Genomic DNA, 13,812 nt, shown 5'->3' on the forward strand with positions numbered 1-13,812 from the left:
CTCTCCCTCCCGGGTTCAAGCAATTCTTCTGCCTCAGTCTCCCGAGTAGCTGGGACTACAGGCACATGCCACCACGTCCGGCTAATTTTTGTATTTTCAGTAGAGACAGGGTTTCACTATGTTGGCCAGGCTGGTCTCAAGCTCCTGACCTCAAGTGATTGGCCAGCCTCGGCCTCCCAAAGTGCTGGGATTACAGGTGTGAGCCACTATGCTTGGCCTTGTGGGGTTATTTTCGAAAGTCCTTGAGACAGTCCCTATCTCAGACATGCAAACATGAGCCCGTCTCCTTGGTGTTCTCATGGCTCCAATTTATTTGGACTTGACAATGTGATTTTTGTCCTGGTATCTGCAACTTTCACAAGATGGAGCAACTCAACACCAGATTCCATCCCAAATTATTCCTTCATTCACTCAAAAGGTATCTAGGCACCAATGTGTCAGGCACTGTGTTGATCACAGGGGATACCATGATGAATAAGAGAAGGAACCACAGGCTCCTGAATGCGAGAGTGAGGCATGTGAAAAACAGACACGGAGAGCTGGGTGTGGTGGCTCATGCCTGTAATCCCAGTGCTTTGGGAGTCCGAGGATGGAGGATCGCTTCTGTCAGGGGGTTGGAGACCAGCCTGGACAACCTAGTGAGACTCATGTCTCTATCAAAATTAAAAAATAATAATAAAATTAGCTGGGTACGGTGGGGTGCACCTGTAGTCCCAGCTACTCGGGAGGCTGAAATGGGAGGATCACTTGAGCCCGAGAGTTTGAGGGTGCAGTGAGCTGATATCAGGCCACTGCACTCCAGCCTGGGCGATAGAGCGAGACCCTGTCTCAAACAAAACAAAACAAACCACCACCACCAGACATGAGGGCCAGTGCAGCTGTAGCCTGAAGATCAAGGGCTAGAAAAGTAGAGGCCACTCCGGGGCCAGATCAGGCAGGGCCTTGCAGGCTGTGGTTAGTTGTCTGGATTTTATTGTGAGGGAAATAACACGACATGTCATTCATTCTTCAACAGCCTGAAGAACTAGGATTCTTATCCCAATTTTACAGACGAGGACGATCAAGTCGTTAATATGTCAAAGGTCACCCGCAGGCGACAGGCGGGGACAGCGTCTGGGAAAATCCGCAGGGACCGAAGCCCAGAGGGCGTCGGGCTTCCCCGCACCGAGTGCCGCCCGCCGCGACCCGGGAACTACCTGCTCCCCGGACGCCAAGCCCGCCGCTCGCCGCGGAGATACTGAACATGCGCTGCTCGCCTTACGGAAGCCGGGAAGGAAGGGGGCGGGGCCGAGGCTGGCGGGCGCGGGGAAAATGGCGGCGGCGGCGGCGGCTGCAGCTACAAACGGGACCGGAGGGAGCAGCGGGATGGAGGTGGATGCAGCAGGTAACGGGCCGTGCGCGGGCGGCTTCTGGAGACCTCCTTCAGGGGTGCGTTGAGGCCTCGCTGTGCTCCCGGGAGAAGGGAGGAGGGCGGAGCAGCAACATCTTTCCCTGGGATAAGTTGCGGGAGGAAAAGTGTGGCCCGGGCTCCGCCGTCCCCCACTGCCATCTCCAGGGAAGAACGTGGGGCCCGGACTCTCACCCTCTCTCTTTCCCTCCACCCTTAGTAGTTCCCAGCGTGATGGCCTCCGGAGTGACTGGGAGTGTTTCCGTCGCTCTCCATCCCCTTGTCATTCTCAACATCTCCGACCACTGGATCCGCATGCGCTCCCAGGAGGGGCGGCCTGTGCAGGGTGAGTGTTGAGCATAGACTCCACTCTCCTTGCTCACCTCCCCCAGACAGTGGTCTTTTCCCCTTCCTTTACTGGAGCCAATTCCCCTCCCCCAAATCATCGTTTCCCCAATACTTGGTTCCCACTCATCTCAGACCCTTGGGTCATAGAAGTCTCTTTAACGTCACCTTTTCCATGTCATTCTCTTTGCCAGTGATTGGGGCTTTGATTGGCAAGCAGGAGGGCCGAAATATCGAGGTGATGAACTCCTTTGAGCTGCTGTCCCACACCGTGGAAGAGAAGATTATCATTGACAAGGAATATTATTACACCAAGGAGGAGCAGTGTGAGAGTGGAATAGATGTGGGGAAGAGGAGTGGGAGTTTAAAAAAATGTACAAGGTGGGGAAGATGGAGAGGGTTGGAAAGAAACCCGAGAGGTGGCCAAGAACAGAGGAGAAAAAGTGAAGAGAGTAGCTGGAGAGATCTCAGAAAAAGAACACGTTCAGAATTCTTTCTCAAAAAGAAAGTAAAGGATGAGAGAAGACAGGATAGAAGGGAGTAATTATTCTAAACTGAGCCAGGATTTGAGGAGGGAGGAGAAGCTGGTGAAAATACACCAGGAGTTTCACATTGAGGAATGATGGTTTAAAGAGTTACTATGTCAGGCCGGGCGCAGTGTCAGGCCTATAATCCCAGCACTTTGGGAGGCCGAGGCGGGCGGATCATGAGGTCAGGAGTTAGAGACCAGCCTGGCAAACATAGTGAAACCCCATCTCTACTAAAAATACAAAAATTAGCCTGGCATGGTGGTGCATGCCTGAAGTCCCAGCCACTCAGGAGGCTGAGGCAGAATTGCTTGAACCTAGGAGGCAGAGGTTGTGGTGAGCCAAGATCGTGCCACTGCACTCCAGCCTGGGCGACAGAACGAGACTCTGTCTCAAAAAAAAAAAAAAAAAAAAAGAATTACTGTGTGTTCTGGCCCCTTCCCCTCCAGTTAAACAGGTGTTCAAGGAGCTGGAGTTTCTGGGTTGGTATACCACAGGGGGGCCACCTGACCCCTCGGACATCCACGTCCATAAGCAGGTATACATGCTCACACCTGTGCATGCTGGGGCAGAGAATGGAGAATGAGGGGAAGGAGAAAGGTGGGGGTCACTGACTTCTGTGCATTGTCCTTCTCTTCCAGGTGTGTGAGATCATCGAGAGCCCCCTTTTTCTGAAGCTGAACCCTATGACCAAGCACACAGATGTGAGTAATACCCCATGCCTACTCTGTCGTGATTGTCACTGTTGCCTTTTACTGTGTGATACTCTATTGGGGAATGCCAGGTGCCACTTACCAGCTGTGACTCTGGCTTAGTCATTTCATCTGCAAACTGTGAAGGGAGGTAATCCCTACTTCACTGGTTTCTTGGGAAGATGAGATGAGAGGAAATGGGTGAAAGCAGCTAGTCCAAATGTTCAGGCATATAGTATTCAGGTTTCTCCATCTCCTTCACAGCTTCCTGTCAGCGTTTTTGAGTCTGTCATCGATATAATCAATGGAGAGGTAATACCGTACCCTTCAACCCTCACATCCTGCTCTTGGCCTCTTTCCTGCTTTTGATTCTCCCTTTGTGGGTCACCTTGCCCTGTAGGCCACAATGCTGTTTGCTGAGCTGACCTACACTCTGGCCACAGAGGAAGCGGAACGCATTGGTGTAGACCATGTAGCCCGAATGACAGCAACAGGCAGTGGAGAGAACTCCACTGGTAATGGAGGGGATTCCTTGGAAGTGGGGTTGGAAGGTGTGGCCACGTCTCAACCTCCTCCTGCCCTCGTCCTCTTGCAGTGGCCGAACACCTGATAGCACAGCACAGCGCCATCAAGATGCTGCACAGCCGCGTCAAGCTCATCCTGGAGTACGTCAAGGCCTCTGAAGCGGGTAGGACAGGGGCTTCCCTGGGTACTTCCCTGGCATTCTTCCTCTCCCTCCTGGGGAAGTGACAGCATCCAAACTAATGCAGCCTTTTTGTGCCTTTAGGAGAGGTCCCCTTTAATCATGAGATCCTGCGGGAGGCCTATGCTCTGTGTCACTGCCTCCCGGTGCTCAGCACAGACAAGTTCAAGACAGATTTTTATGATGTGAGTTTAAAACCTGGATGGGGAGGTGGGGCTCATGCTGTCACTTTCATGTGGAGGACCGGGGACTGTTGTTCCCTGGGCATGCCACGAGGGATCCCCTGAGGAACTTGTCCTTTCTGTTCCCTCCCAGCAATGCAACGACGTGGGGCTCATGGCCTACCTCGGCACCATCACCAAAACGTGCAACACCATGAACCAGTTTGTGAACAAGTTCAACGTCCTCTACGATCGACAAGGCATCGGCAGGCGAATGCGCGGGCTCTTCTTCTGAGGGTACTTGAAGGGCTGATGGACAGGGGTCAGGAAACTGTCCCAAAGGGAAGGGCGCTATACTTCATTGAGAGAAACCGCTGTCATTAATAATAAAGGGGAGCAGCCCCCAAGCACCCCTGCTGGTGGCTCTGTCCTCTCTGTTAGACACCACACTGGTTTGTCAACTTGGATGTTCATCAAGGTTCATCGTGAGCCTTGCTCACAAGCCCTTCTGATGCTTTTCAGTGAGGGAGGCACTGCCATTTCAAGTGACCCCGTGTCACATGGACTGTCATTAGCATCCAAGGCTGCCTGCTTCCACCTAAGCGATCTGTTCTACACTTTAATGTCACCCTTGACATCATCTTACATAGCCCAACCCTATAAACGTGACAATTGACTACTTTCCCGAGCGAAATTAACTTTTCACACACGCAAAACAGAAGGGATAGTAAGCAGATTTTTATTAAAAACAAGTCCAAGCCTTGATCCTGTGGGCATTGTGAATTACCAGGAGGGAGTTTCTCAATGACCATTTACTACATATCTTGGAAAGGCAGCTAGGAAGTGGTCTAAAGGTTGGGACTGCTGTATGTGATCACTTGTGCCGATTTTCATCACCGGCTAACCAGAGCTTTAGAGTGGGAGTTGGGAACTAAGTAGTTTAAGTAATGACCTATCTGCTAGAAAAGGGGAAAAACAAAGAGACACTGCATTTCATACTGGCGCCGTATCCCCAGAGCCTGACTGGCACACAGGCAGTGTAAGACTAAATAAGGGAGTTGGGGGGCTCAAAAAGTGGAGCCCCAGCTCAAGTATCTCCAAACAGGGAACACTTAGTCTTTGCCACATCCCCAGCATCTATACTGGGGCCTGGCAGGGAGCTGCAGCTTACTCAATTTACTAAGTGGATGAAATAGGAGCATAAAAAGGAACAGGTAGAAATCTAAAAAACACACAATACCCTGTTTTAATGAAAGGCCCAGGCTAGAAGGTGGCAAGCTACAAACACTTTATTAGCAGAAAGAGTAAGTGCAGCATAGGAGAAAGAGGGGCTCCTCCTTCCCCTCAAGGGCATCACTGCCCCTTCCCAAGGGGCGGGCCAGCAGGGAACAAGAGGACCCCAGGCTTGCAAGCACGCTGGAATCAGACAAAAGTGATCCGTGTCCGGGAAGCATTGACCTGCCAGACGTTGAGCTCCTCATATTCATCCAGAGCCGCCTGGAACTGGGCGGGTGTAAAGCCACGAGATACGCAGCGCTGCTCTGCCTCAGAGAACCGGATGCTTCGGCCCCCTGAGACCAGTTCACGGATGGTGGCAAATATCACATCTGCTGGTCTCTGAGTCCTGAAGAAAATGAGTGGGTGTGTAAGGTCAGGGTATAAACAAGAATGCTCGACATCAACAGAGAACAATGATGGTCAGTGTTAGAATTGAGGCCAACCTCAGACACATGGACACAAAAGCCAAAGTGACTTAGCTTTGTCCTTCACTAAACCACTCACCTAGCTGTCTGCCCCTTGTCTCCCAGAAGAGAGTCCTTTGACATCTCCATTAGCCTGATGGCTTCATTCACATCTTCCTTCTCCACTACGTCCACCATTCGCAGACGCGCCTAAGGGGAAGGTAGGGGAGAGATGGGAACGGGAGGAGGGCAGTGGAACAAGGTCAGGGAACACCCTTGTTCTGGCTTTAAGGCTGGGCAGCCCATGGGTCACCTACTCACAAAACAGGAGAGGAGCCCCCCACCCCCCCAGCATCCGCAGTGTTGGGCCGGCACTGTCAGACCGAGACAAGTGCAATGCCCAGGGCAGCGTCCAGCAATTGCCCAAGTCTCCGCCTCTCAACACTGGCCAGTCCCGGAGTTCAGCTGTCCTGTGAGGGAGACCAGACCCTTTTGAACTCCACTGGGCTCCCCAGCATGACAGATGGAGCTTGGGGAGCTCAGCCAAGACAACTGGCAGAGAGAACGTGTCCTGGGGGCTCGGGAAGTGCTAGCTCAGCAGTAGGTCGGTTAATCACACTACCTGCACGAACAGCACTTTGGAGCCCCCAGGACTGAGGTCCAAGACGGGAGGACAGAAAGGAAGGTCTGTAGCACAGGATCTAGGACACAGAGTGAAACAGATCCCAACCACCCACTCAGTGAAGGTTAACAAGTGGGGAAAAGGCCTTTCCCTCCACGGACGCTGTGCGTGCCCTGCTGGAGCAGCAAGTACCCACAGTGCGGTAGCAAGGAGAGGACCACTATCTGCACTGTCAGCACTTTAGCCCCGGCAGGCTGGAGTAGGAGGGAGTCGGTGATGAGAGCATGGTAAGGAGCTGCCCCTTTAAGGTCAAAACAGATGGTCCTCCAGCAGTTTGGGCACTTACCAGAGCAGTGGAAAGGCGCAGGATAGCCAGCAGGGTCCGAGCAGAAGTATAGGTGGCATCCTTACTAGCCCAAGCCTCTCGCCTCATCTCCACATATGCTGCCGTGATGTAGTCAGCCAGAGACTCTGGCACCGTGGGCTGCTTCTCGCGGCACATGGCTATGTAACGCCTGTGGGGGAAGGTTCATGGGGAAGCAGAAGAGGGAGATGGGGAAGGGAGTGAATACGAGCCCATGTTGTTTTCTGCACCAGGGCTCCCCATTTAACATGGTCCCCTCCAGGAACTTTAAGTGGAAAAAACAAATTAGTGGGTATTTGCTCGACTTGAGTATCACTGATGGATTTTACCAAACATATAGCCCCCGAGTACCCTCTCAAGCTATTTCCTTTTTTTTTTTTCGGGAAAACGGCCTTTGTAAGGGTAAGACAAATCCATCTGTCATTAAGATATGATCCAGACCCCTCCTCTGAGCGCATGACATGGCAAAACAGATATATTTAAAAAGAATAGTTTACAGAATATTTAAAAGGGAGTTAAAACCTGAGGGAACACTGGAGGCTCGTGGAAAAATAGCGATAGAGGTTGAATATCCAGAATGCCTGGGAGCAGGTGTTTTAGACTTCAGATTTTGGAGTATTTGCACATACATAATGGCATAGCTTGGGGATGGGACTCCAGTCTAAACATGGAATTCACCCATATTTCATATACAACTGACACATACAACCTGAAGGCAATTTTATTAAAAATATTTTTGTGGGCCAGGCACAGTGGCTCATACCTGTAATCCCAGCACTTTAGGAGGCAGAGGCGGGCAGATCACTAGGTCAGGAGATTAAGACCATCCTGGCCAAGATGGTGAAACCGCTCTCTACTAAAACACAAAAAATTAGCTGGGCGTGATGGCACGCGCCTGTAATCCCGGCTATTCAGGAGACTGAGGCAGGGGAATTGCTTGAACCTGGGAGGGAGAGTTTGCAGTGAGCTGAGATCACGCCACTACACTCCAGCCTGGCGACAGAGCAAGACTTTGTCTCAAAAAAAAAAAAAAAAATTGTGTAGGAAAGTTTGCCATGTCCCTATTGTATGAAGTGTGGAATTTTCCACTTAAAAGCTGATCTCAGGCTCTGGTCATGTCCGAAGCGGGAAGTGGTGGTGTGAAAAACACACCCTAAGATTAAGCACTTCTTCAGGAGGCTTGCATGGCCCACCCAACGTTTGCCCATCTGCACCCAGCTCTCCTACCTCATGAGCTTCATGTCCAGAGGTTCAAACTGGGAGGGGGGCTGCCGGCTATGCTGGTGCACATAGGTGATGTGCTGGGCCAACCTGGATAGAGGGGAGGCCACGAGGAACACCCTTTTTAGGGCTACACACCCATGTCCTCTTAGGTGTCCCTCCCTTAACTCCACCACTTCCTTACAGTGTAGGAGGGACATGCTTTCCTGAAAATCCTCATCAGCATTTCAGCCCCAACCCACCATTTCCCCCGAGAACCATGGACCAGCCCCTGTTGCAAGGGCGAGGCTCTGGGGTTTCCAGGAGCGCAGAATTTGTTTTGTGATTCACCTCCCCTCCTCCCTATACATCATTACAGGGGACCTCTCTTTGGGTGTTGAGCTCCATTCACCGTAGGTCATTGTCTCGGTCAGGCCGGTCCTGAATCAGCCAGAGGAGGTCAAACCGGGAGAGCAGCGCGGCAGGCAGCTGTATGTTCTGCTCCAGGCTGCGGCGGGGGTTGTAGCGCCCATAGGCAGGGTTGGCGGCAGCCAGGATGGAGCAGCGGGCATTGAGTGTAGTGAGGATGCCGGCCTTGGCAATGGAGATGGTCTGCTGCTCCATGACCTCGTGGATGGCTGTGCGGTCGGCCTCGGCCATTTTGTCGAACTCATCAATGCAGCACACGCCCTGGTCAGCCAGCACCAGAGCCCCACCCTCTAAAGTCAGTTCTCCACTCACGGAGTCTCTCAGCACAGCTGCCGTAAGCCCCACTCCCGAGGAGCCCCGGCCTGTTGTGTACTGGCCTGGAAGAGAAGAAATAAGGAACCGTAAGAGAGAAAGAACAAGAAAGGGAACAAACAAAGGACAACAAATGGGCCAGGGAGGCAAGGCCTGCGCTGGGATCATTCCACTCCCTCCCCCAGGCCCTCTTGAGACGCCCGAAGATCTGTGGGGTGCTGGCAATGTGCTCCTTCCCCTCCCACCGGTTCTCTTCAGAGCACAACTGTGGCTCACTGAAACCTTGGGTCCTGGGCTCAAGCCATCCTCCGGCCTCAGCCTCCCAAGTAGCTGAGACTATAGGCACTCACTACCACACCCAACTAATTTTTAAAACTTTTTAGTAGAGGCCAGGTGCAGTGGCTCACACCTGTAATCCCAGCACTTTGGGAGGTCGAAGCCAAGGCAGGCAGATCATGAGGTCAGGAGTTCGAGACCAGCCTGCCCAACATAGTAAAGCCCCATCTCTACTAAAAGTACAAAAATTAGTCAAGTGTGGTGGCACGCGTCTGTAGTCCCAGCTACTCGGGAGACTGAGGAGGGAGAATCGCTTGAACCTGGGAGGCAGAATTTGCAGTGACCCGAGACCACGCCATTGCACTCCAGCCTGGGTGACTGAGACTCCGTCTCAAAAAAAGAAAAACAAACAAAAAACACCCAAACAAAAAAACTTTTTTTTTTTTTTTGAGACGGAGTCTCGCTCTGTGGCCCGGGCTGCAGTGCAGAGGCCGGATCTCAGCTCACTGCAAGCTCCGCCTCCCGGGTTCACGCCATTCTCCTGCCTCAGCCTCCCGAGTAGATGGGACTACAGGCACCCGCCACCTCGCCCGGCTAGTTTTTTGTATTTTTTAGTAGAGACGGGGTTTCACCATGTTAGCCAGGATGGTCTCGATCTCCTGACCTCGTGATCCGCCCGCCTCGGCCTCCCAAAGTGCTGGGATTACAGGCTTGAGCCACTGCGCCCGGCCAAAACTTTTAGTAGACCAGCCTGGTCTCAAACAATTCTTCTGCCTTAGCCTCTCAGAGCATTGGGGTTACAAGTGTGAGCCACCATGCACCCCCACTTTTTGAATAAACACTGTGGCCCTATCTGTCACTATGTCCACCTCTCCCAAGGCCCAACTACTTACTGCGGGGGGCCAGCCGATCAATGTACGACAGGAGTTGAGACTTGGCCACACCAGGATCCCCCATCAGACAGATGTTGATGTTGCCTGGAGGAAGGGAAGGCAGCCCTGGAATGACTCTTCTCCCAATTCTTGGACAACAACAGAGCAATTTTGAGTTCTGCCTCCCTCTAATACCAGCATTACTTCTAAGCCCTGCCTGTGTCCACGAAGGCAAGATGTCCACTCTTATACTGTGACCTAAGAGACACCTGTCATCCTTTTTTCCTCCTAAATGACTTCATCCCCTCGAGCCTCTCCCTTTTTCCTTCTTACCCCGGATTTTCATGCCCCGAGGAGACTGGTCCACACCCCCCACTAGCAGGAGCAGCAGTGCCTTCTTCACATCTTCGTGCCCATATATTTCTGGGGCGATTGAAGCTGCCAGCTTTTCATAGAAATCGTCCTCTGTAGAGAAGTTAAGGTTGTATTTTTTGGGGGAAAAGGGGGCTAGGATGCAGTGGAATTTCCTCTATCTCCCCTGACCCTCACCTGCAATCTGCCTCAGCTCCTCCCTGCTGAGCTCTCCAGCCCCAGACTCATCATCCTCACTCTTGTTCATCTTCACAATCCGATGGGCTTCCAGGTAGGTTTCTGAGAGTAAACCCTTGGGCAAGAAAATGCCAGGATACAGATGCAATCCCTTCAACTTGCCCATCACTGGATTCCCTAACGATTTCTTGATAAATCCCTAGGTTCTGTTTGGGGTTTTGCTGCTGACTTTTTTCTGTGCGCGTAGAATGAGTAGGTGAGGGGAAAAGGGGACGATCCTCATGTCAAACTCTTCCTTACCTGTACCACCTGTCGGAACCCAGTGCGCAGGATTGGCAAGAAGATACCAGTGACACTGACGTGGTCTCCAGGCTGGGCAATCCTTGTGTTCTCTCCTTCTACCAGCACCGTGATACTACGAGGGATATTTCCCACGGGCACTTGATCACTCTAAGGGAGGAAAAGGAACATAAGGCCAGGAGAAATGGACGAGGACCCAACCTTCTCTCCCTAGGCATCCCACTCAAAGGCTACAAGGCTGCCTACTCACAGACAAGCCCATATAGGAGGGGTACTGACTTTCCCCTTCCCAAGGCTCTCAGAAATTCTAGTTCCACCTCCCTCCTGCACTTCCCTGTTTTGTTCTTCTTTCTTCCTGCCACTCCACAAGTGATCACAGGATTCAAGTGGACTCCCAATCCACCTACCCAGGGCCACGTACCCCAAACTCACATGTTCTTGCATCTTCATCTCCTGGAATTTGATGAATTTGGAGCCCCGTGTCTGCAGATACAGCCGCCCTCCTGAGCGGTTGGTTTGGCACTCCTGGCTTGGGCACATGATCAGAGGCATGAAAGTTGGAGACTGGATCTAGGATGTGAGAACAGAAGCACCAAAAGGAAGTCAGAAGGAAAAGAGCCCCATTGGGTTGGTCGGTTCCTTGAATCACATTTTCTTTTCATGGCAGACATCTTGGAAGTGTCAAGAACCTTTTGAACTTAACTCTGGGTCAACAACAAACACCCAAGAAATAGGTAGAAAGACCATTACATACCCAAGAATAAAAGGCAAACACACAGGCAACTTTTACAACCAAAGAAAATGATAGGCATCACGGGATGAAATTAATCTCTACGAAACAACTAATGGGTAAGTGCTTTCCTGCTCCTTGCTCCACACGTACCGGCTGGTAGGTCTCTGCCCCACACTGGTCACAAGTGTAAGTGGCCACCACCATCTTGGGTTTGACTTCAGAGACACGAGTGACGATTCCACGCACAGTCACCAATTTCCCCACAGAGTCAGCCCGCACTTCCCGGATCACACGAGGCTTGTTGCTGCTTGGGCCTTGAAAATACAGCTCACTAAGGGGAGAAAACAATCACAAACAAGATCCTGGAGAACCAATCCCTACATCCTTCCCAACAGAGACCACTCACAATCTGCGCATGAGTTCAGCAGGGTACTGGTTCTGGGGGCTTCGGGCTGTTCCAGGGTCCCGACTCCGCTGCTCCATCATCAGCCGATGCTCAATGTAAACGTCCAGAACATCTTTATTTACCACCTAAAGGAGAACAAAATAAACAAATAATAAATGAGCAACAGGATGGGGAAAGGAGAGCGCAGAGAACACCAGACAGAAGTGCCCCTTCTTTCTGCCTGCTTAGAAAACATCAGTATCTGAGTGGCCTCTCTCCAGAAGCTTCAATGCCTTGCCCTTTGTTTGCCATTGTTCTCTGGCCACTCACTTCCCTCTCCTTGTACTGAGGCAGCAGCTCTTGTACGGAATCGGCAAAGAGCTTTGCGTAGCGCCTGGCATTCTCACAAATTGAGTCCACCAACTCGGGGTCATCCTCGGCTATGTCGTCCAGGTCCACATACAGAGCCACTTGTTCCCGATGAGCCAGCCGAACCTCAGGTGAGGAAGAGACAAACACCTCAGAGCCACATTCACCTTGTGCACCAGTGTTCATATGTGAAAATACAACACTAACAACTCAGCACAGGCTCTGGGCATCCACAGGGGAGAACACAGCGCCACTTAGAGCGATACTCGCTTCTCAGCCCCCAAACCCTCTAATTGTTACGTCTTGAATAAAACAAGCCAAACTACTTCTTATGGCTCCTTAAGCACCCCACTTCCCCATTCCCTTTACCCAATTTTATACTTACCAACTGGTTCCCATACTTGAACTGCTTCTTCCCAAGTTCATCATCCTGGTAAAAGTCTTGTAAGAACTTCTTAACCTTTTCTGTAAGGTGAAATGTAAAATCATAAGACATAAACTTTAAGACACATCACTGCCCATCCCTCTGATAGAAATCTAAGATACCTATTTTCGCTTAAAACACAGCCTATGAACTAATAATATGAACATTTAAATAAACCTACCGAATTCTCCCCAAAGTGGGCATAACTCTTTTGCACAGTCTGTTTTAACCAGCGAAGAATAAAGAGCCCGTGGCAGTGCACAGTGTGAGCCAACATCTATTCCCCAGGGGATTTCCTGTCCCTACTTTAGTTTAAAATCCTAGCGCCGTTCCCCATTGACCTCCCACACTCCGGCCTCAAGGTTCTCTGCTTTCTTTCCACCTCCACGATCCCCTGCCTTCTTTGGGTCCCCCGAGCCCCTTATCTCGCCGGGACCTCCGCCACCAGGGAGGTCCCGCACGCCACCACCGCTCCCGCCAGCGCTTCCGCTCTTAGTAAACAAAGAAGCACATGGGCCCGGATTCCAGCCGCTTCACAGCCCGGGATTCCTCCGCCCGAGGCGGGAGCCACTCCAGCCATTGGCTAGCACGCCCAGGACCACCGCGATCCCAGCCCACTGCCGCCTTTCCCGGGGCCGAGCGAAGCTCCTGGAATCCAGGCACGCCCCCCCGGGTCGCAGCTCTCTCCGAGGCCGCTGCGCGGAAGGACACTGTTTACACACGACACTCCCACCACCGCGTCGCGCCACTTCCGCCCGGCTCCACTTCCGCTCGGAGGGCGGCCTCAAACGGCCAATCCCGGCACGCAGCGGCCCCGGCCTGCCCGCCCCCGGGGCCTCCGCGCGCCTCGGGGAGGCGGCGGGAACCTGGGAATGCCCAAAAGCACGCAGGGAAGCGGGTCCGGGGTCTAGAGCCCTTAAAGAGTCTCCTGAGGTACTGGCGCGATTTTTCCCTGTGCAGCCCCCAGCCGGGTGGCGCCCCCCAAACCCCACAACCCCACGACTCTAACACCTTTCCAAAGTGGGATTACTACCTTTTCTTCAACGTCGATGCCCCCCGCGCGACTCCCAGGCCCCGTGGGCCTTTGCCAGGCCGCAACCCGACCCTGCCTCTGGCGTCGCGCGCCCCAGAACCCGCCGACCCCGGTCCTCGAAGATCTCAGCTCACATCAACAGGTGTTCCCCGGGAGGCTCCCCGCGCAGGACGCCCTCCCAGGCTTGTAGACCCGTACCTTTCTCTAGCGCGTAGTCCTTCAGTGCCATCGCTGCCGAGGCCCGTGCGGCAGCTCTTGGCGGGCTCAGAGGTCTTGCTCCTGGGGAAGCTGAGAACGTCCGCGCGGTGGACTGTGGCCGGCCAACCGAAATTGGCGCGAAACGTCGCCCCCCACGTGACCAGCGCTACTGCGTGCGGGCCAATCGGAAAAGCCAGCCCTTTCTCCCTCCCGCTAGCCGCAAGCCAATCGCCGGGCGGGCCTCGAATG

General features: G+C 52.7%; 2 protein-coding genes across 5 annotated transcripts; one reads left to right on the forward strand and one right to left on the reverse strand.

The window, feature by feature from the left end:
• Positions 1 to 1,252: 1,252 nt before the first annotated feature.
• On the forward strand, positions 1,253 to 4,264 carry COPS6 (COP9 signalosome subunit 6). The gene is made up of 10 exons (XM_033192013.1): positions 1,253 to 1,384; positions 1,608 to 1,733; positions 1,927 to 2,058; positions 2,709 to 2,797; positions 2,901 to 2,963; positions 3,216 to 3,263; positions 3,352 to 3,466; positions 3,547 to 3,639; positions 3,739 to 3,839; positions 3,970 to 4,264. Exons 1-10 carry the CDS (start codon positions 1,312 to 1,314, stop codon positions 4,108 to 4,110), a joined length of 981 nt encoding a protein of 326 aa, XP_033047904.1. The 5' UTR covers positions 1,253 to 1,311; the 3' UTR covers positions 4,111 to 4,264.
• An 825-nt stretch (positions 4,265 to 5,089) lies between these two features.
• MCM7 (minichromosome maintenance complex component 7) lies at positions 5,090 to 13,736 on the reverse strand. Of its 4 annotated transcripts, none has more exons than XM_033192006.1 (15): positions 13,564 to 13,736; positions 12,294 to 12,373; positions 11,870 to 12,034; positions 11,561 to 11,685; positions 11,305 to 11,485; positions 10,854 to 10,991; positions 10,422 to 10,571; positions 10,122 to 10,236; positions 9,906 to 10,037; positions 9,594 to 9,677; positions 8,096 to 8,489; positions 7,711 to 7,794; positions 6,466 to 6,634; positions 5,598 to 5,707; positions 5,090 to 5,439 (listed from the first exon to the last, which is right to left on the reverse strand). In XM_033192006.1, exons 1-15 carry the CDS (start codon positions 13,592 to 13,594, stop codon positions 5,238 to 5,240), a joined length of 2,160 nt encoding a protein of 719 aa, XP_033047897.1. In that variant the 5' UTR covers positions 13,595 to 13,736; the 3' UTR covers positions 5,090 to 5,237. The 4 variants fall into 4 exon arrangements, with proteins under 4 accessions (XP_033047897.1, XP_033047900.1, XP_033047901.1 ...); XM_033192009.1 differs by lacking the exon at positions 13,564 to 13,736 and adding an exon at positions 12,514 to 13,077 and having other exon boundaries at positions 5,238 to 5,439; XM_033192010.1 differs by lacking the exon at positions 13,564 to 13,736 and adding an exon at positions 12,769 to 13,062 and having other exon boundaries at positions 5,238 to 5,439.
• Positions 13,737 to 13,812: the final 76 nt, after the last annotated feature.

The sequence above is a fragment of the Trachypithecus francoisi genome, unplaced genomic scaffold (assembly GCF_009764315.1).
Source record: "Trachypithecus francoisi isolate TF-2019V2 unplaced genomic scaffold, Tfra_2.0 Lachesis_group4, whole genome shotgun sequence".
Taxonomy (NCBI): domain Eukaryota; kingdom Metazoa; phylum Chordata; class Mammalia; order Primates; family Cercopithecidae; genus Trachypithecus; species Trachypithecus francoisi.